The sequence below is a fragment of the Cnephaeus nilssonii genome (genome assembly GCF_951640355.1).
Source record: "Cnephaeus nilssonii genome assembly, chromosome: 14".
Classification (NCBI taxonomy): Eukaryota; Metazoa; Chordata; class Mammalia; order Chiroptera; family Vespertilionidae; genus Cnephaeus; species Cnephaeus nilssonii.
The window spans coordinates 22,108,126-22,131,199 of NC_137085.1; the positions used below are offsets into that span (position 1 = coordinate 22,108,126).

At 38.6% G+C, this 23,074-nt stretch overlaps 1 protein-coding gene across 2 annotated transcripts in view; it reads right to left on the reverse strand.

The window, feature by feature from the left end:
• Positions 1 to 23,074, reverse strand: part of SLC44A1 (solute carrier family 44 member 1) — a 123,030-nt gene that overhangs the window by 10,707 nt on the left and 89,249 nt on the right. For both annotated transcript variants that reach the window (XM_079790449.1, XM_079790448.1), the window contains exons 6-13: positions 15,634 to 15,803; positions 13,504 to 13,593; positions 11,641 to 11,780; positions 9,805 to 9,991; positions 8,231 to 8,396; positions 7,320 to 7,476; positions 6,541 to 6,624; positions 831 to 968 (exon numbers count right to left, since the gene is read on the reverse strand). In XM_079790449.1, coding sequence (XP_079646575.1) covers positions 831 to 968; positions 6,541 to 6,624; positions 7,320 to 7,476; positions 8,231 to 8,396; positions 9,805 to 9,991; positions 11,641 to 11,780; positions 13,504 to 13,593; positions 15,634 to 15,803 — 1,132 coding nt within the window. The remainder of the gene's footprint in view (positions 1 to 830; positions 969 to 6,540; positions 6,625 to 7,319; positions 7,477 to 8,230; positions 8,397 to 9,804; positions 9,992 to 11,640; positions 11,781 to 13,503; positions 13,594 to 15,633; positions 15,804 to 23,074) is intronic.

Genomic DNA, 23,074 nt, shown 5'->3' on the forward strand with positions numbered 1-23,074 from the left:
AAATCAATGAAAACATACCCTGAAATGAGGATTAAAAAAAAGTGCCCCAGGTAACTCTGACACAGTCCATAGCCTGTAAGAAGTACTGGTCTCTATCAGTGATGGTGTAGTACATATACCCCAGGGAGTGTTTAAGAGAATCACCTGGAGCTGCTAGTTGTATTTGTCATGTATTTACAGTTTCTTTTATACTTTACTTTATAATGCATATATTAGCAAAGTCTAGACATATAACTCTATTTTAAAGGGGTTTATATATAGCAATCATGACAGCTAACATTTATTGAGAACTTATAATGTGTCGAGCAATGTCTTAGGTTCTCGTACTAACCAATTTAATCCTCACAACCCTAAGGTTTTGGCTTCATTATTATTATTATTATCCCAAACTTATAAATGAGCAAACTGAGGCACAGAGCGGTTATGTAGCCTGCCTCAGATTGCACAGCTGGTAAGTAAAAGAGGCAGAATTTAAATCCAGGCAGTCAAGCTCCAGATGCAGTAGCCCTAACCACTACACAGACTGTTACTTAATACTACTTCAAAACATGTAAGGAAAAACATAGACAAGTTACACTTAATCACCCCGGGCCTCAGTTTCCCCACCTATAAAATGATAATCACAATGGATCTTCCTTTACAAATCTGTTGTGAGGATTAAATGAGCACAATACACATATAAAGTACTTAGAAAGGTGCCTAGCACATATTAAGGAGTTTGTACGTGCTTGCTATATATTAAGTTACTTTTAATATTTTTTTTGGTGGGCCAGATGTTTTATGAAATTAGAAAATTTACTGTATATCTCAGGTAATATACTTGGTCTTACCTTGCCTAGGAATAACATGAAATCCCCTACTGTGTTGATGGCAGCCACTCGCAAAGCATTCTCCACGAGAATGACAAAGGCGTCCTTCGCTGAGGTGCAGAAGTTGGTGCTGTTGATAGCTGTGGCTGTGTATGCATTCTGGGTAGAGGCAAAAACAATATTCTCATCAATAAATATAATCCTACTTTGTTAAGATATAATTAAACATAGCTTGTAACAATATATCACTATTAAACCCATGGCTTTGGTGAGGTACAAGAGTAAGATTCTGAACCACAAGAAAATATGAGATATTAAAAAAAAAAAGTCTGATATGGTAAAAAGAACTGTTCAGTAGACTTAGTTTTGGTCCTTTGAAAACACTGATATTTGTGATAACACAGACTACCTTTCCCATGTCCATGAACTTCTCCCTTGTCTGAGTAAATCAAACAGAATTTAACCTTGCCTAGATGTCTCAGGTCTGTCACTGTGAATACCCATGGTGCATTAGTACCATTTCAGCGATGCTTTGGAAGCTACACAAATTGTAAAGGCATCAGATGGCGGTGCTGTTTAACCTGGAACGCCTACCACCTCCTCCTTGGTGCTTTCTTCTCTGCTGTCTACTTCTCACAGCTCTTGTAGCGATCGTGGTTTGCTGCCCACTACTTTATACCCCTCCAATCTGGAAGCGGGGCCTGAACTCTCATTTGAGGAAACAGCCCTTCCCCACTGGATTAGCGTCTGAGTGGAACTGACACCACCTTCAGCAGTGGCGATGGGCAAGGATGGGTTCAGAAACTGGCATATAAACGAACCAGGGCCCCTGGATGTAAAGGACACCCCCCTGTGGCTTCTGGGAAAAAGAAGTTTCCTTCTTCATCCATAGGTGATCCCGACAGAGCAGCTCTCTCCTCTTCCTGGATGAGGAGCTCTGAGGGTACCAATTGCCATGGATGTTTTGCCAACACAATGGGAAGAGCCTAGAGCTGCTGGCGGTCAGTGTGAAACTGAGGATGAGGCGAACACCACGGAAGTCAGAGCAGAGAGAAATCAGGTCCCTGCACTTGGTGACAATATTTGACATCATTAGGAACTAGCCAGATTTCTGCGCTTTTCCGTCGCAGAAGCTCATACATTGTTAAGAATCTCTACCCTCTCCTGCCACTCCCTCCCCCTTTCTCACTCTCTCTCTCTTTTTTAGGTCAGACTGAGCTGGCTTTCTGTCCCTTGTAGCACTGAGTCCCAGATGACATACTTTTATTCAATTATACCTGCATCTGCTGCCCCGTGTCCTCTCTGACCCACTAGTCACAGACTGATTTCCTCCCTTCTTTTTTACATTACATTTGAGAAGAGCATTGACATTTTCTGGGAAATGTGAATAAGCGCTAGAATGTCAAATATGTCTGAGCCTTAGGAAAGTATATGAATTTTGTGACAAAAATGTTTGGTCCTGAGGAACTGTTGGTTTAGTGCCAACTCAAGAAATCACTGGTGGGTCCCAAATGTTCAAGTGGCTAGGAGACGGCTGGGCAGGAAGAGCTGACTCTACACCAAGCGTGTCAAACTTGCGGCCCGTGGGCCACATGCCTCGTTTATTTGGCCCGTGTTAGCCTTTGAGTTTGACATGCTTGCTCTACACTGTGCTGTCTATAAAGTTTCAACACTGAGCTAGGGAAAGACAGTCTTTAATTTCTGAATGTTCCAACTGAAAGCTTGTTAATGCTGGTATGGAGATGACGTTTGACTCCTCAAAAATTTAATTTGCCATTATATGATTAAATTCACTGATTAAAAATGCAGAGCATTTGAGGGCCAAGGAAGGAGTACTGGACAGCGTAGAGGCTACTTAAGGTTCAGACACTTTTTTCAGAAATGGAGCAGTAGGAAATTACCATGCTTTTTTGAGAAACACAGTATGATTTTAACATATGAAATTCCATCACACAGAATGGGGTAATTTCTTCTCAGAATATATGACCATATTATGTTTGCAGGTCTTTTTATCTCAAAAGCTAATATATACAGTATGTTAAAGAAATCATTTTGTTAAGTTTTTCTCAGCATCCATTTGCTGCTGACTCTCTTCTATTGTTATCTCACTGTTTTTTCTTATCAGTTAAGAGATAGCAGGCACCAAAGAGTTAACTACCTAACTGCAGTGGCCCACATTTCTTCATTTTTTACAAAGCTCCTTTTGAAACATTCTGCTAAATGCCTCCATGACATCAAAATAACCATACGTTTGATCTTGTGCAATAGTAACTCTTCTGAAAAACCATGGAGAACTGCCTTCATCTGAACAATTCTCAAAAAAACCCAAACTAGCTCTCAGTTCTCACCAGTTCCCTATGTCCTCACTAAAAAGCACACCCACTTAGCAATTTATTCTAAAGCAGGGGTCCTCTAACGACTGTGTATGGGCCAAATCTTGCCTGCTGCCTACTTTGTAAATAAAGTTTTATTGAAACATAGCCATGCTCATTTGTTTACATGTTGATTAGGGCTGTTTTCATGCTACAATGGCAGAACTGAGCAACTGTGAGAGACTATATGGCCCACGACACCAAAAATGTTTCCTCCCCTTATTCTAAGACATGATCAAGAGACCAATGAACCGGTTACAGTCGCCCCTCGGTATCTGCAGGAGTTTTGGTTCCAGGACACCCATGACACCAAATTCCGACCGGGCTCAAGTCCCTTAGTATTTGCATATAGCCTATGCACACATCCTCCTATATACTTTAAATCATCTCTAGATTACTTATAATACCTAATACAATGTAAATACTATGTAAAGAGTTGTTTTACTGTATTGTTTAGGAAATAATGACAAGGGGAAAAAAAGTCTGTACATGTTCAGTACAGATGCAGCCATCACAGGACTAACCACATAGTACAGGTCAGCAACACCATAGCACCCTTCCCCCCCATGCTTTCTATCCATGGCTGGTTAAATATGCAGATATGAAACCTTTGGATATGGAACACACAGATATGTGAGGTCAACTGTATTTAATTGTTTTTCAGAGGAAAATCCCCTATGTCATATTAAATATATAGATGATGAGATGCTTCCTGAAGTATAAAAAGCATTATAATGTCAAGCATCAAGGTCACTGAACAATCCATTTAAACCAACTACATAGTGTCTTAAATCCCACCCCCTCAAGGACAGACAACTCTCTTAATTATGCGGTTCTCCTTGCTGCAGTTAGAGTACGACTTTCCTTGAAAGGAGACAGAAGCAAGAGAGGAGCCACCACCTGCAATTTCTCTCCTATCATCAACAGACCAGCTGCCTCCAAGAGCAGGCCCAACACCTCCAACGTAAACTATAAAAGCTTTCTCGTTGCCCTCATTAGTGTTCCGGAGAGTCAGTTTATTTGAGAACTATTAGTATTCCGCCTCTGCTTCTTCTTTCTTCTCTCTGGACACTGCCCCACCCATTCCATCTACTTTTATTTAGAGCAGAAGCCCTTTTACTTGTAGACATGGAAGGAGGCAGTGATTTCATTTCTTTACTTCTCAACTCCAGGGTTGGATGGGCTCCATAGACATTTCCTGGCAATATTCCTGTAGATCTGTGCGTGCAACCTAACTGAAAACTGAGGGGATATTTTACGAGTTTCCTCCCACTCCCAAGGCAGTTAGATGAGCTGCATGTGATCCACACAAGTCGAGATGATCTCTTCAGAATGAAAAATGTGCTACCGATCACAGCAGGTCAATAACATTTCCCTCCGCTTCTGTACCTCCTAGTCTAAAAGGATTCGTGCGAAGGCTCTCAAGGAATCCAGAGTCCTTTGCAGCTTCGCCCTGACAGCCTTCCTGATCTGGGCTAACCCACACAGAGGGGCATCACTGATTAACATTTTGCTCCTGCCCAACCTCTGCTCAGGCAGGACAGGGGCCTCAAACTAATTAACTCCCAGCACAAGACAAAAGTTGCTCACCCTCCAGGGATCTTTTTACAAGGATGCCTATTAGTCCATGTGGTCACTGGTAGCATTCCTGTGTGACAGGATACAGTGAAAGTAGTGACCATGTGGAAGGAATATGTTAGGACAGAGGGCACCATGCAGGTAACTCACACCTGTGTGGCCATCTGTCCCAGACCACAGCTTCCACAATCTCACACTTTCTTTCCTTTCTTCACTTAATTATCTAGAAACTCTCTTAAAGTTTAAAATCTTACATAATAACTCAGGTGATAAGGGCAAGCTAGCCAGCAATGGTAGGAAAAGGTAAATAGGATGTGTGCACATCTATGTGTGGATCATTATAAATGAAATAAGGGAAAAGGCAATTAAAATGATAACTTTCTTATTTTGAGTGAGGGGTGAAAGGGGCACAAAGTCAAACTTAAACCATAGATTTCATTCAGTTTGGTTGTAAGTTTTTAGACTTTTTAGGGGTCATCAGAATTAAGCTGATGTTGCAAATATTAATTAAAATAGATTTAAAACCACTTGTCTTAGCTTACAGCACGATACATGAAAATTTGAGATGTTTACTTATTCTTCTCTATAATAAACTATAACTTACATAGTTTATGTTGCACAAAACATGTATATATTTATACAAGAGGCAGTGTAATATTAAGGGAAGAGCTGGATGAAGTTAAGATTTGAAAACTTCCTCCACCTCTAGCTTATGTGATTATTTGTCATGAGATGCCCAGTCTCAATTTTGTCATCTAAAAAACAGGGGAAATGAGCCTTCCTTACGGAGTTGTGGAAAGTGATAACGTACATAAAGTGCTTACTGTAGTATCAGCTAGTGGTGCTCAAAAAAATATTCTCAACTTCCTCTCATACCATATAGAGAACAGCTTTATATTCCGAAGAGCTTATCAGCCAGAGAGCAGATGCTCTCCAGTGTGAAATGTACTACCTTCAAACAGTGCCAGATAAACCAAGGCCTGCGTAATCCAATGCCCAAGAGAAACAGATCCTGGTTGTAACAATCTCTCTACATAAAGCGAATCCTACCTGTTAGATTAGATATATAATCACCTTCATGTCCCATTAAGATAAGCACCTACAAAAACAAAGAGTGGCTCACAGTTCACTGTTTATTTGTAAAACTAACACCTATGCTGCAAATACTAAGTGGGTCATTTAAAATATCTAAAGCACTTTTTTGAAGCCAACTGTATTTCCCGTGCGTGCGGTGTGGCAGTGGAGCATGGTTTAGGATTAGGAATCTCCTATTGTGCTGCAAAATGACTCTGGCCTACTCTTCCTCCATATCAACACTCTTGTTTACTATTATCCCCTAAATTCTTTAAAGCAGAGGCAACAAACTGGTGGCCCATGAAAACTGACATTGTGTGTCCTAAAGACCTATTTGCTCTGGCCCACTCAGAGTTTTGTTTTTTTAAAGAATTAAAGAACCATGGCTAGAGTAGACAAATTCTTAGGGAAAATCAAAGATAAAAGGATACGAATTAAGGCATAAGAAATAAATGTCTTTCCCGAGATAGGAACCCTAATATTTTATCCATGTATTACAATTAATTAATAATGAGCCTTGGTAAGTGCATGTGCTACTTTTAAAAATAAGAATATGATTGAAATAGAGATACTTGATCAAGGCACAATGTACAACACCATGAGAAAACCAACACCTTTTAAGTAAGCTCAATCCTTTTATCTTGGAAGAAGAAACGACAAACCTATCTTTGAAAGTGAATCTTAGAATTATTTTTAAAACATTTTACCTGATTTAAATAATTGAGGCACTTTTCAAGACACCAAAGGCAACAAATGCAAGATTTCAACACACATCGAGCACAGGCATTTTCCTGGAAAGGAGCAAAAGTTGAAATAATTGTTGAAAACTCAAAGAATTACACCATCATAAAGAATACTCCAAATGTTAAAAAATAAAAAATGTTTAGAAGCACAAACTATGCTTCCAAGCTTCCATACCCACTCGCCTTTTCCCTTAAAATGGACCGACTGAATTATTTTTAATCAGTTCAACATTTACTTAGTACCTATTGCATATAAGATACAGTGAGGTATAGAAGACCAGCAAGGAACTTACAATCTAGGAGGAGGAAAGAAAATGCTAAATACACAAAAAGATTAGAATCAGAATCTGACATAGGCACTAGTGCTATGAGAGTGGAGAACAGAGAGAGACATCATTTGCGAGATGGGAGGAATCAGGGAAGGTTTCTTGGAAGAGGTGTTAATGAACTAAGCCATGTTCATATGCATGTTATTTCCACTGTCGAGGAGAGGGAAGAGGTTCTAAGGAGGAAGGTGTTGAGTTGACACAGAGGAAGGGACACTTTTGGAAACCGGTGCCGAGATGGATTTTGCTTGAGCATATGGAGTGCAAGGGGGGTGGGGGCGAGGGAGGAAGGGCTGGGTTCCACTTTGTCAGGAATCTGAAGAAAACAATTGCAGATTTGGACATGACGTCATTGGGTGCAGAAGTGAGGTCTAGAATGTGCCCATGGAAAGTCCAAGAACGTATTTTCCCCCTTACCTTTCCTTTCAGCTGACTGTGAATGTACATAAGGATCATTCGTGGAATCTTGACTAATGTGATGATGAAAGATCCTTTGGCCACAGTACCAAGGTGATAACGGACAAGGCGATTCACTGATGCCAAAATAGGTGTAAATGGCAAATTCCTCTTATCCCTATTTTTAAAATGACCAAAAAGACAATTAAAACAGAGCCTAGGCCAGGCGGGAAACATAGGAATGTTTGGAGCGAAAAACGGGTTCATTTTTCTTATTGTAGGTTTATGACAAAAATGTCAAAGTAATACAGTATAACTAATATAAATGCTACACATGTACCATATAAAATTAATGTGTCATTTCTCTACAGTAGTTTCATGGGGTTCTTAAGCTCTAATATTTTAAGTTAAATACAACTGTGCTTTGAAAGCTCTTGGTAGTAAATACTTATGACGTTAATTGTACAATCAGAAAACGGAACTTAAAAAGATGTTCAACCTGAACCAGGCACCTCATTACAACAGAAACAATAGGCCTACAGCGGGTATTCAGCTCCACAGTCAGGAAAGGGAGCCACACAATTGCTCTGATCCAAACAAATTAAAGAGGCTTGTTTTCCTTTGATGGACTTTCATATAAAGCCAAAGTACATAAGGCACTACAACAAGGTTCATTCTTCTGTTAAATATAATTTCAGTTATATCAGGGCCTGCAGTTCTGATTCATTTTTTAGAAAGTTTTAGAAAAGTGCAAAGAATAAAATAGCAACCTCTCGTTTTCCTACCTCTCAGAACGATCAACTATCCCATTCTGTCATGTTCACTTCCAATTACTTCTTAAAGAAATGACACTCTGACAAGCTTCAGTTCCATTCCCTTCAGGCACAAATGCTTAGCTGATCTTAAGTTGTTGGACACGTATGAATTCTCACCTAGTAAAATAGTATGTCACCACCGCTCCAGCCACAGTCATCTGCTGACAGGCCAGAATGAATTCACTGATCCAAATCAGGCCCACCACATGGTACCACCACATGTACTGCAGAGGCCCAGAGACCTTGAACTCCACAAAGCCTCGGTCATTCTTCACAGCGCTGCCTGGGAAAAAGCAAGGAAGGAAAGAAGAATCACATAAAGTTGAAACCACAAATATGGCTACTTAATTTAAGAGATTGATTTACTTTCCAAGAACAGGTCCCTACACCCAAACCACAAACTTATAATCACAGTGCTATTTCATTAAGGGACAAAAATAATTATCACTTGAAAAGTTGTGAAGCCAAATATTACCCAGTTAAGCATTTTGTTTGCCCCAAAGCCATGATATACCTATGTCTATATCTATATCTATATCTATATCTATATCTATATCTATATCTATATCTATACCTATATCTATATATAGATTTACATATATATATGCATATATATATCTAAATCTATATATCTATCTAAATCTGTGTGTGTATACACACACACACACACACACACACACACACACACACACACACGCCCAGCGACTGGAATGGTGGAACGACCGGTGGCTATAATGCGCAGTACGGCAGCCAACCAGCCTGATCTGCGCCCCAATCAGCACCCTCTGACTGGCCCCCAACATCCTGATCGGGGGTGGGGCCGGCCGCCAACAGCCTGTGGTCCCTCACCCCACCGGCCGGCCCAATGGGCCCCCATCGGAGCGGGCCAGCCAGACCCCACCCATGCACGAATTCGTGCACTGGACCTCTAATATATGTGTGTGTGTGTGTGTGTGTGTGTGTGTGTGTGTGTATAATTTGTTCTGTTTGAATATAGTTCTTACCACATTATCAGTTATTTAGTTTAAGCATGAATTTGCAAATATTTAAATTTCTTTTCAGAGCTATTACTTGTCTAATAATTACAGACCTAAATTCTTAGCAAGGTACAGAAATTCATATTCTATTCAATTGAAAACGGAATGTGTACTGAAAGGTCAGAGAAATCACATACAAGTGTACTAACCTTACACTGCTCCTCACAATGAATTCCATTTAGATGTAGCCTTTGATGTAAAGTATGGCTACAAGCAAATCGGAGAGTCTATGAACTGAATCATCACTAGGAGCTCTAGCTGGGTTCTGGTCATTTCCAAACTAGAAAATCCCAAGGAAGCAAGTTGAGCTTTGGCTCTGAGTTTTAAGGCAATTCCAAAGTGGCATCACATTCATTCTTTCATCTTAGAATGGATCCAAATGTCTGAGGGACTAGAGGAGTTTACTTCAAATCCATGACCATCTCAAAACCAGGATGCAATTACAGGCCTTACCTGGTTGACACCCACTTTGCTAGGATGATAAAGCTCAGGATTAGAAAATGGGTTACTGAAGAACCATAGTCCCTGCTAGTTCCGATGGCTATTTAGAACTTAGTCAATCAATGTCTGAAGACTTATATCTCTTTGATGTTTTAAATATGTTAATGTGAATCAGATTCATCCCTAAGAGAAAGAAGCAACATGTCTTCTTACCAGTAGTGCCAAGAAAAAGAAGTGTCATGATCCAGTACGCCCAAAACAGGACAAGGGCAAAGAAAGTCCAAAAGGGTTGGAAGACTAGCAGTGGCAAGTGAATGAAGACCTTGCCTGCCACGTGGAACAAGGCGATAGTGAGAGCAATGCGCTTGCGCATAAACAACATGATCAGGAACAGGATAACCTGTGTGGGGAGAATAGAGGGAAAGGGGTTAGTTACTGTGTTAATCAGTGAAAACTGAAACTGGACAATGTTGGAAATTTTTACTGTAACACCTTCATTCTAAATCGTGCAAGTTTCATTCTCTGAATCCCAGGAATACTTTATCGGTCTGCATCTCTCTTGCAGCACTTACCATTTTCAACGGTATACTGAAAATGTCCTTTAAGGCTAAATAAAAAGATTTCTCAATTTCTTATTAAATCCTAGAATTTGTCTCACTTTTTCTTTCTCCACTCATTACCAATCAAAATGTGTGGTTTGTCAGACAGGATGAGACACCTCCTTTATTTGAATAGTTCTGTGCTTGTCACTTTGAAAAACAGGGAAGCAGCCCTGGCTGGTTTTGCTCAGTGGTTAGAGCATTGGCCTGTGGACTGAAGGGTTGCAGGTTTGATTCCAGTCAAGGGCACTTTGGTTGCAGGCTCGATCTACAGTGCTTGTCGGAGTATGTACAGGAGGCAACCCATTGATGTGTTTCTCTCACATCGATGTTTGTCTGTCTCTCCCCCTCCCTTCCATTCTCTCTAAAAAAATCAATGAAAGAAATATCCTTGAGTGAGGATTAACAACAATAACAAAACAAAAACAAAACAAAAAAAAAAGAAAAATAGAGGAGCAGACCACATGCTGTGAGCACAGGAGCACTGGGGGTATCTGTACCTCATCTCCCACTTAAGGCAAAAGCTCCTTAAGAACAGGGTCCATGCCAGATTCACTCTTTGTTCACCAGCCTCTATCCTCCTGCCCTGGTATAGATAATTGAGCTTAAAAGATGATTAATAAATATTTGCATAATAATAACAAACATATACGTTTACACCAATGGCTTTATTTTTTTTTTGTTTCTAATGCTCAATATAAAGCTTGGGCCCAGCCAGTGTGGCTCAGAGTTGAGCAACGACCCAGGAACCAAGAGGTCGATTCCCAGTCAGGGCATATGCCTGGGTTGTGGGTTTGATCTCCAGTAGGGGGCGTGCAGGAGGCAGCCAATCGATGATGTTTCTATCTCTCTCCCTAAAAATCAACTAAAAAAATACGTTTTTTGTTTTTTTTTAAAAAAAGCTTGGGATTATACCTAGAAGTGGAGGGAGATATCTTTTTTCTCTTTTGAGAGAGAAGGAGATGAACCAAAGATATGCATATAGATGATTTAACCCCATGTTAACTAGTAATTTTACTGTACAGGTGCTAGGTAGCAAAGCTCACCTATATTTTTGAAATAATGTTGTTAAAAAGAAAAGTTTGCAAGGAAAAATGGGAAATAATTAGTAAACAAGTAAATGAAATGATGAGGTGACATTTCTTACCATACTTTTTTATAGTAAAAAGAAAGGCTTTTTAAAAAAGTAACTACATTATCTTGTGACAATAAGAAATATGTTCTACTAGTAAATAATAATGTAAATATTCTAGGTGAAAATCCTCTCAAAAAGAGGGCTGTGCAGAGCAAAACGTCATTATCAGTAGCACTCATCAAGTAGAGAAGCCAGCTGTGGGACAGAGATTTTATCTAATGGAGATCAAGGTTAGGCATGCCATAGCTAGAGGTGAGTTTCTCCTCCGTTAATGATCTCCTATAAATAAAACCATAAACCTGAACCTATACTCACCGTGAACACGGTAGCTGAAATGGCATAGATGAGGAGGGCCCGAAGATTGTCTTCAGCTATCTGAAGCTGCTCAGGAATAATTGTTTCTTTGGGAGACTTCCTTTGTTTTGCATATAGCCACCATAGTACACCTGTGCCACCTGGAGACAAAAACAAAAAAAAAAAAAAAAAAAAAGAATTGTTTTTGCAATAATTAGCATCCGAAAATGTGTTGACAAATCCTCAATTTTCTGGATCCTTCCTACGTATCATCATGAGACTAGTGCAGCAGCAATCCACTTGGCTGGGAGGTGCATGGCTGTAACTTTTTTGCCAGTATAGGGGGAGCTCCAATTACTCCACTACACCTTCCATATTAGACACTCACAAATCTTTCAGTACATCAGATACACTTCCTTCAACTGTCATGATTACTGACTTTGACGCTGAGGTAGATAGATAACCTAAGAGGAACTAGTTACAAAGAGAGCCTCAGCGTCGGTTTAAGCTAGAGATCCTGGAGGGAGCAAATAAGGGACATCGAAATCAGCAACGGAGACAAGAAAGACAAAGATCTTCTCTGCGAACACATCAGTCACCCCAGCACCGAGTGCCGACAGTCATGCAGCGGATGAAATATTTGTACAATGAATAAAAGAAGATCAAAGGAGTAGTTCCCACCAAAGGTAAAAACAAATGCAGAAAATCTTTGATAGTGGTGGGTGCTAGGGATGGAAACTTCTATCTCCATTGCTGGTTCAGAGATTCCGAGAACTGGACTGAAGACAGAGGCAAACCCTTCATTCAATCCATTCAGCAAATATTTTGAATGTCTAACAGCAACTCCTGTTCTAGGGGTTGGGATAGAGCAGTGAACAAAGCCAAGTCCCCACCCTCACCCCTCATGAAGCTTCTTACATAGCAATGGGGAAACATAAAAATCGGGGGGAAAAGTAAAAACACAGCATGTAAAGTCTAAGAACAAAGTCATCTAGTAAGAGGGATAGAAGGTGCTGGTGCTGGGAAAGCATTGTAATTTTATATAAGATGGATAAGCAAGGCCTCACCGGTGATGGATTTGAGCAAAAGAAAAACAGGAAGAGAAAAAATCTATGAAACTAAGAAAAGAGTGTCCTAAGCAAGAGGTAAATTGTAAAAAAGAAGATATAGCATGTAAAAATTAAAAGTTTTATTTTCTTCTCTATATTTCTATTTTCTACCACGGAAGTAGTTAGATACCATGAGTAGTTATCACATTTCTAAGTGGGAAGGGGAAATTAAAAAAAAAAAAGACAATAAACACAGAAGGCCCAGAAAGTATCATTACAAACAGTAAACAAAATTGAAAGTCAATAGACAGAAAAATGATAAATTTTAAACACACACACACACACACACACACACACACACACACGCACACACCTTATTCTGCCAGAAACACTTTTCAAACAGAAAGAACTTCAACACCTTACAATGGCTGATTTAGGCCTTTACAAAGTGCCAGATAAAAGGAAAGGATTCCTTTACTTGCTTGGCAGAGAACATTGGAAGAATCAAGTGAAAATTAAAGAGCCGGAAGCCAAACAGAGCCTCGATTGCTGTCTTTTCTCTTGGGTTCTTCCCCCCAAATTAAAAAAAAAAAAGTTAGCTCCTTTAAAAAATAATCTCCATTTGCCAACTACCTCACCTTTTTATTTGATTTATTGATCTCAGCATGACCTAACTTCAATGTAATCCACTTATCAGTCTTTTTTACAGTTTAAATTAATGCAAAGCAGAAAAATTTTTTTAAATACTCAAAGTAGTTCCAAACTGAGGCAGTGTCAGAAGCAAGCTTTAATTCTCAGTTCTAATTACTGAAAAACAAAGAAATAAGCAGCTTACCAAGTGACCCCAGTATGACCAGAATTGTCACGATCCACACAAGTACTCTTGATATATACCTGATTATCACCATCAAAATCATGGATAGAACTGCAGGGAAGATAAACAGAGAACATGTAGACTATTATTTGGAAAACACTAGAAAATATAAAGATAAATTCTTTCAGTTGTTTTCTCCCATGGAAATAATTTGTTGCTATTGACAAGGTTCCTGATCCCAATTTAGGTAACAAAGGAAACAGGTTGCTTTTGCACTCTGACTTTGGTACTTGTGCCACTTGAAACCAAAGGCACCTAACGGTGGGTGTATAAACACAGAAAAGAATACATGCAAATGCACATGGTGACTCAAAAACAGCACAGAACTGTTGTGGATTCACCATAGAAAGGCATCAGAACTCACATGCAAACACACATGCCAACACACAAAGTGCAGAGAATGACATGTCATGTTGGTGACCAGAAAAATTCTTACACGTAGAGAGAGAGAGAGAGCAGTTAAATTAGGTGCTACACTTCCTTGAGTAATTTATACATTTTAGGACCAATTTCTCTGATGGTTGGTCAATAAACTAGATGGTATTTTATCTTTTTTTCTGGTTGTTTCTCCTCTGAAATTCCAAGAGATGGTCTGACGCTATGGGATAATATCCTGAAGCCTACTGAAGCCAAAATTCCTCTGGCCTCATTCCTCAACTGGGGTTTGAGCAAAGTTTGAGTTATTTAGTTAACCCTTCTACCCATCCCCAGCTAAGTTCCAACATGCTAAAATATTAAGTAAAAAAAATCTCAAAAAACAAAGTGGGGGGATTTAGCCCATTTTATGGGGAAATTTGTTGTTGAAATCATAATTTGTTCACCTTTTAATTATCTAAAGGCCCACTTCAAAAACAAATGGACAAAGATCTTAAGCCTCAAAAGAGAAGCATTCTAAGAAAAAGCTGGAATTCCAATGACTTAACATTATTATCACTATTTTTAAGGTTTAAATTTTTTTCCTTGGTGAATTATTCAACTACTTCAGAAACCAAATAATCTATAATAATAAAAGCATAATATGCTAATTAGACCAGACAGCCAAACGACCTTCCAGACGTCCTTCTGGATGACCTTCTGGACGAAGCCGGGGCTGCGAGGGCTGAGCCCCTTGCAGATTTTGTGCATCGGGCCTCTAGTTTTTATATAAAACCAGGCTAATAGTCAAGCTTCTATGGGCCATTCACAAAGCCAAAAAAATTAAGATCTGTGACTAGGTAACATTATTAGGGTACTCACGTTTGCAAAAAGTATACAGGAATCAAAAATAGATAGGAGCATTTCAATATCATAGAAATAGCTTTTCATATGGACAACCTTTTTTCAACTGAGTCAAGTACTACCCCTAAGCAAAAAGAAAAGACTCTCTAATGACAAGATGGAAATACAGCTAGTCTTCCCGATGACTATACTTGTTAACAGGCATAAATACCATTTTACGTAAAAAATGAAATGGTTGTTTGGTTCCTACCAGTTTCCTTCTCCCTTATTAAAAAAGTATATAAATTCTAATATGGCTACATATAGTTCTGCGATAATATAGGGTGTTTACATCTTGAAAATAACAGTTTTATTTGATTATATTGTCTACTTATTGATGAGAAAACTCAATGGCTAACAAGTGGAGATTTTCTAATTTTCCCAGCAATAGAGTGATATTATGACCTGTTGCATGGGGGGTGGGGAGGGTTAAACACTTCAAAAGTAATCAATCAGAAATCTATGTTCTTTGATGGAAATATATATAGAAATATGTGGCCTCTTTTTATAAGCGAATAAACCAAAGATTAGATTCATAACTAAAAACAAAGGGGCATTGATTTGTTAAAAGAAGCCTCCTGCTATAATGTTAGAGGTTATTATAGACTTAGTAACCAAAGTTTGGAGAAAACACTAGTTTTCTCCAATGAGAGGAAAAGAACAGAAATGAGTTTCAGATATATATAACTATATATAATCTGAAACGGTTATTTTGGCTATGGGAAGTGAAACATTTTACAAGTATCCCCAGTTGTATTCATATTTTTGGTTAAAAGACAAAACAGTCTTCTGCTGCAGTACTATGCAATAGCTAATAATGAGAAAAACAATTACCTAGTGATAACAAGCAAAGTCCCAATATAATTTCTTTGCTGGCCATTACTCCACTAATCAGCCTGTGTAAGACACTATTGTCACTGACAAAGGTGATCAGGGCCTCTGCAAACTTGGCATAGCAGGAAATGTTCACAGGAGCACAGCGATGGAAGAATGGAATAGGTGCACTGGTGACACAAGAAAAAAAAATCAGAAAAAAAATTACTCCTACTTAATATAAATGCCACATCAAACACACAAATGAAAGGTGAATGTGACTGCAATACACTCCACCCTCCACACGTCATATGGGAGCTAAGAGCTGTGAGCTTAATGCTATGAAGATGGCTGTCATGGGCAGTGATGCAACTCTTACCACAAACCTTATCAAAGAGGGTGGAGTGCATGTTCCAACAGAAGACATTACCCTCCCCTTCTGAAAAGAAACACACACACATATACACACACATACACACAGATACAACCTCCAGAAACAAACCTAAACACTTGAACTCCTCAGCCTGCACATCTATCCATCAAGGGGCAGATGACAACACTTACAAAGGTTCCTTCATTGAACTGAAAATGAATTTTTGCCATAAGCTATTTAAAAATAAAGACACATGTGGGCTTTTCCTTGAAATGTGCCCCTGTTAATGGAATGGTCTCCTCTATCAGAACGACATACAAAACCTTAGATTTAAAAAGATGCTTGGGCACAAGCTTAGGAACTCATGTAAACTAAGTCATACTGAGGCATGAGCATGACTTAATCAGCATAATATGCAGCTATGTAAAACAATAACCATGAATACTGATGTATGAAAATAAGGATGATGTAAGAGCACAAGGGGGAAACATAACCAAAAATATATATCTATATCTAATGTGATGATTGCATCTCTGTATAAAAGATATATACATATGAATCAGGACAAAAATATAAACAAATGAAAAATCTCTATTTGGTAGTATTATGAGATTTGGGGTTATTTGCTTTCTTTTTATATGTTTTTACTTTAAGATTATTAGTGTCCAAAAATGAGGTAATCTGCTGCTTCAGGCTTGTATGGACTGCAGTTTTACTTGTGAAGGAACATAGCTAAGTGTGCACCATGACATTAATCAGGTTTGTTATTAACATGGTTCTACTTTAGCTTCTGAGAGGATGGTATATATCTAATCACTAAGAGATTTTAAAGAAAGTGCTATGAACATGCCCTCAGCTGAGATTTCTTTGGATTCTAAGACAGCTCCATGTGTGTATCAATGCACGAATACACACTTACGTGTGCATTAAGTTAGATTTTAGCCATTGCTAATGTAAATCCCACATCTTCCGAATTATTTGTAGGACTGTTAGTCACGCTTCTAATATACCATTTTGACTAGAATGATATAAGTATGTTCTTATTCTTGGTTGGCACTGTATTTGGGTCAAATCAGTACATGGTTGATAAGAGTACATGGTTGAGCATCAGATTCTAAGATTTCTAATCTCAGCAAAGCAACTTTGTATGACCACAAGCAAAATACTATCCTGGTTTCCTTTCTCAAATGTTGATCAATAAGCACCACTGGGAGTCAGAATAAGCAACGTCTTCCATACTGGTAAACTTCATGGAATAATAAAACAATATAATTTTAAAGATCTTGCCTTACCTTAGTTATGCTTCAGTAAAATGTATCCCAAAATGATGTGACAATTTGACATGAATGTTTATTTGTAAAAATTTGCCTCTTGTGATCAATGGGTGTATCTGTGTATACCTCTAAAATGGTGTTAGTAAAATAGTTTTAGTGAGAGTTGATGCCAAGGATTTGATATTTTGGCAGAAATTGCAGAAAGCTGAAGCATTCTGAGTAATGCCTGTATTACGGGTATGCAAATCATATTGTGTTTTTTTCACCAAAAGTTGTTTCACTAATGATATACAAAGATATTAAATTACAGAATACTTTTAAATGAGATGGACTTAGACATAGGACAAGAAAAAAGATCAAATAAGATTAACTATAAATTCCTAAGTCAATAGAGGCTGATTTAGGGGAAAGAAACCTTTAAACTGGTAACTTTGTTGGGACCTACAACTGTTTTTCATTTTTGTGTGTATATGTGCGTGGTATTTTTTCCTGATGCTGTCTAGGTACTGTTACTACCAGGTTAATGTCCCATCTAAGGAAGTCTAACCCTATGTTTAACTAAGGTTCTCTAGCCTTCAAAACTAAAGTCCTCTTGGATCCATGATTATACACATCTTCACTTGCCTTATTACCCCTTCATCTCTGATGCAGCCTCTGTTGAACTCACTTGCCTCCAACCTTAAACATAAAATAGATCCATCTTAAGGGTACTACCGATGTCTTTTTCTCATACTTAATTCCCACCCATTTGTTGGCCCTGCTTTCCTGTTTCCCTTTTGCTGTCAGATAACCACAGTGAACTTGATCCCCCGGCCAGAGGTGGCTCCACCTACAGCTCCCATATCCTAACAGGATGTTTTTAAAATATATATATTTTTATTGATTTCAGAGAGGAAGGAAAAGGGAGAAAGAGACAGAAACATCAATGACGAGAATCACCGATTGGCTGCTTCCTGCATGCCCCCCTACTGGGGATTGAACCTGCCACCCAGGCTTGTGCCCTTGACCGGAATCGAACTTGGGACCCTTCAGTCCACAGGCTGATGCTCTTATCTGCTGTGTCAAACCAGCAACATGTTGATGTATTTTTATACTCAAAGAAACACACACCATTTTTAAAAGAGAGTGAAGCCTGTGATCAAGGAAAGAAACCTGGACTTGGGTTCAAAAGCCCTGGGCGATTCTTCTAACATGACAGAGTTGCACATCACTCCACCTCCCTCTTTCTCAGTTGTTCCATCTGTTAGGTGAAAGGGTAGGAATAAGTCCTCTGTCTTTTCTGATAGGAACAGCAATAATAACAATAATGTTATGCCCGCCCAGAAATGAATGATTCTAAGTTCACAGAAGCAGCAAACACAGTATCCTTAGTACTTTTCTGCTTTTCAGACTTAGAATGAGAACAGATTACTTGAAAAGGGAAAGGGTTCTTCTGTTAAAATTCAAATCCTTCATTTTTTAAAGAGGAAAGACTGCGTAATATCTGCTCTGAACTTACCCTTTCACGTCATTTTTATAATGTATATAAACCCATGGCAACTGAAGAGGGTACTTTTACATGTATCCCTCAAAGAAATGAAGCACAATAACAATAGTCCCTGGCCTTATCATTCAATCTATGTCAGTTAAGGAAAAAAAAAAATCCTGACAGCTCTAAATTTGAAGGTTATAAAATTAGCACAAGCTGATTAACTACACTTTTTAGCTGACGGTCAAAATGGTCAAAATCTGCTCTCACTGGTACAGAGTAATAGAAATAGAAGGCAAAGGAGAAGATAATATCTGGACAGAGTAGTAAGAAATGAAGTTAAACACAGCTTTAAAGTAAAAAGCAATTGATCCCTTGATGTCATTCTTTTTCTCAACTCTTCCCCCAAAATAATTCCACCATCCATGAGTGAATGCTTAAATTGTTTCCTTATTTTAAAATCTATGTAATAGTGGCATTATGGTTTGTCTTGTATTTTACTATTTAAATCCCATGTGATCTATTGAATTTAGGATTAGATGAGTTAGCTGATTTCATCTACCTCTTAGAAAGTAATAATTCTGAGAACCTAGTATATAGGATCATTTCTGCTTTAGTGACTAATGTATATGACACATTCTGTGCTTCTCAATTAAGAGGATAAGCATAAAGAATTGTATTTGTAGTAAGTTTTACTACTTTTCGAAGCCCACAGAACACTGAATCTTTAAGAAGTCAATGTTGTTCCATTAGGAAATATTGCTGTTTCACAGTGAACATTAGTGAACAAGAACAAAATGAATTTATAATGAGTCTTTTAAAGACTTTTTAAAAAAATTAGCCACTCATAGGAAAATTGTATCTTACCTTGGCAAACATACTGTCCATTTGCCTTTAAGCTCAGACTATCACAATTAATGAGCTCCCTCAAAGTATGCCTAATATCTCTTCTCCATATGCCTTCAGAAGAGAAGATAGGTGTTGGCATCTCACACAATTACTTTATAAAGAAAAAAACAACCACACACACAAAAACCATAACCCATAGAGGCAGACAATAGATCAGTGGTTACCAGAGGGCAAGGGGTGTGGAGGGAGGGTGAAATGAGTAAAGGGGGTCAGTTATACAGTGACAGATGGAAACTAGACTTTTGGTGGTGAGCATGATATGCTATACACACAGATGTTGAATTATAATGTTGCACATCTGGAACTTATATAATGTTATAAGCCAATGTTACCTCAATTAAAAAAAAACACACCTCAGGTTATAAATAAACAATTACACCTGATTTCTACTTAAAGAGGTTTATTTAAGAACGAAGAAAAAAAAAATAGAGGATTCTGACAATATCTCCAAAGCACAGAAAAGGTAGGAAAAGAGTAAGTCAAGAATCTAATGGCAATATGCAATGGTTTTCATACATTTTATTTTATTGTTTTCTCTTCTCTCATTCCTGTACTCTCTCTCTTTAAAACACAAACAACCCCCCTCTCAAAAAAAACAAACTGTAGGATAGACTTTACAAGATATTAGATTCAAATTCTGATTTCTAACAATATATGAGTAGCTTAATATGGTAGCTGGCATACAGAAGATGAGTTATAAATGTTAATTTACCTTGAATAAAAAAAAAATTACCTTGAATCCTTCATTTTAAAAATAGATAACATTTTTTTTTCTTGGCTGTTAGTTTATCATCTCCAAATTATGTTATTAACTCCCCATCACCCAGCATCCTTTCTGGTATCCAGAGGTACCCAAATCCATGTTTGATGAATAAACTAAATTTATGTAATCTGTTCCTATTATTTCGATTTTCTCTGTCTGTACCTAAACCTTTAAGCATTGTAAGTATACAGACTAGATTGCCTCCTTATTGCTTAGCATGTCACCAACAGAGAGTTACGAATTTGAGTAAAATATGATCCTTTCTAGGCATTTGTTTTTAAAAGTCAAAAGCTCTTCAAAATAGCAACCACTGGCAATTACATGGCACTAGTGTTTTATTGAAAATTAGTTTACAACTGCTCTTCTCTAAAACGGGCACTGCCTTCTGCTGCAGACGGTGCCTGGGTGCCTAGGAAGTTTGGGGGTAAAGGGGGGCGGGTGCTAGAGCAGGGATGGGGAAGCTTTTTTCTGCCAAGGGCCATTTAGATATTTATAACAACACTCACAGGCAATACAAAATTATCAACTTAAAAATTAGCCTGCTCTATTCGGTCAAACATTTAATTAACTCACCCCTAATGCCTTGGCAGGGCCAGACCAGATGATTTCGCAGGCCTTATCGGCCCCTGGACGTTGCCCACTCCTGCTCTAGAGGTTGAGAGAAATAATACTACCACGCCAAAAGCCAAGCACAATAATGGGAGTGTAACACATATTATTGCATTTAATTCTTACAATTTTATGGCAGAGGTATTAAATTCCCATTTCACGTATGAGGAAACTTTGTTTACAGAGAGGTTAAGAGACTTGCTCAAGCTGACCAAGAGAACGTGGTGACAGAGAATTTACTTAAAAAAAAAAAATTCACTTCCAGGCTTATCTGGGCTCAAAGTGCAACTCTTTCTGTCCCACTAGGGTGCCCCCAGGAGGACAGAAAAGAGATATAAAAGATGCCAGGGGCCACTTGCCTGCATCACAAGTTTGCCTAGAGCAATATATATATACTGGTATACTAGAGGCCCAGTGCATGAATCCGTGCACGGGTGGGATCCCTCGGCCTGGCTAGCCATCGGGGCCAATCAGGGCTGTCTCCTGCCCAGATTGGGGCCTGGGACCCATCCAGGTGAGCAGGCCCGGGGGAGGGGCTGTGGGAGGTTGGCCAGCAGCCTGCCCTGATCAGGATCATAGGGGTGGGCCGGTGTGGGGTGCAGCGGGGGTGGGGGGGTGGGGGGGTGGGGGGGGGCGCAGGAGGTTGGCTATGGGAGCACACTGACCACCAGGGGGCAGCTCATGCATTAAGCGTCTATCCCCTGGTGGTCAGTGTGCATCATAGTGACTGGTTGACTGGTCATTCAGTCCTTTGGTTGCTTAGGCTTTTGTATATATAGATATATTCATCATGTACAAAACATCATGTCCCTAATTTTTTTAAGGACAGGGTTTCTTGGGGACAGAGACTAGATCTTAGTCGACTTTTTAGATTTGGTATCTAATATTAGTGTGGAACAAGGTATCGTCCCAAGTGTTTTATTAAAACCAATTTATTCTGTTTGCTGATCCTTTCACTTTGCTTGCCAAATAGTAAATAATAATTATAATTTACCTTCCTCCTATCAACTATTTCTTCTCCTATTTTCTAATAGGCTGAGTTCAGACAAAAGTGATAAGACACTTAGATTATAAGGGTTTTTAAATAAAGGATAAACATAGTATATAGTTAGTTTCCAGATGGTATAGGTTCATCATTGCATCTTAGATTACTGACACATTAGTGGATAACCTTGTTAGAAGCCAAGTCTGTCCATCTCTAAAATCTAAGCCCCTCTTACTAGATTTTGTCTTTTGGGGAATGCCCTTAGGATGCTGTATGTGAGATGTGTATATCTGTGCAGCCAAGACTAAAACACTTCAAATAATCAGAAACAGGCAGCCCCCAACATGGTAGAATCAGAGATCAGAGGTGGAGGAGAATTTGTGGTATGAGCTGCCCATACTGTATAGAAGCAGAGCAACCTCATTCTCAGACCAAGGCTCTCTGGTCATGCTTTTAGAATACATTTATGCCTTAAAATAGTGACTACTCAAAATATGCATTTCAAACAGGCTTTAACAGTTCAGTAAGATATAGCTTTTCTTACATTGATAAATTTTCTCTAGAGACTCTATTCAAAGGACCTCTATTTCTTTACTATGATAGCCTCCCCAATATTCTCAATTTTCACAAATGGAGTCACCTTACCTATTAGTCTAAGCCCATAATTTGTAGATCCCTTTTATTTAATATCTTTTAAAATAGTCCCTTTATTTTTATGTCCAAAGGCTTAAAATTTTAACATCAATAGCAACTTGACAAGACTAAAAGCTGAAATCAATTTAATGGATATGTCCTTTGTCTACTTTTCAACAGAAAATTTCAAATTCAAGTTAATAACACACAAATTACACTTATAAGCAATCCAAAGAAAAACAGACATGACTGTCAAAATTTTAAACAACAGCTTGCTATAATATACTGAGATACAATAAAAGTGGTTCAATTCAGTATTCCTAGAGAAGCTGACTCATGTCATACTTGATTAGTGATACATGCAAAGGTTCTGAAGATCAGACATGTTCCAAATCCTGTATGCCTAATTCTGAGGCTATTTTCTACAGTGCTTGAAAATTTATCTTCT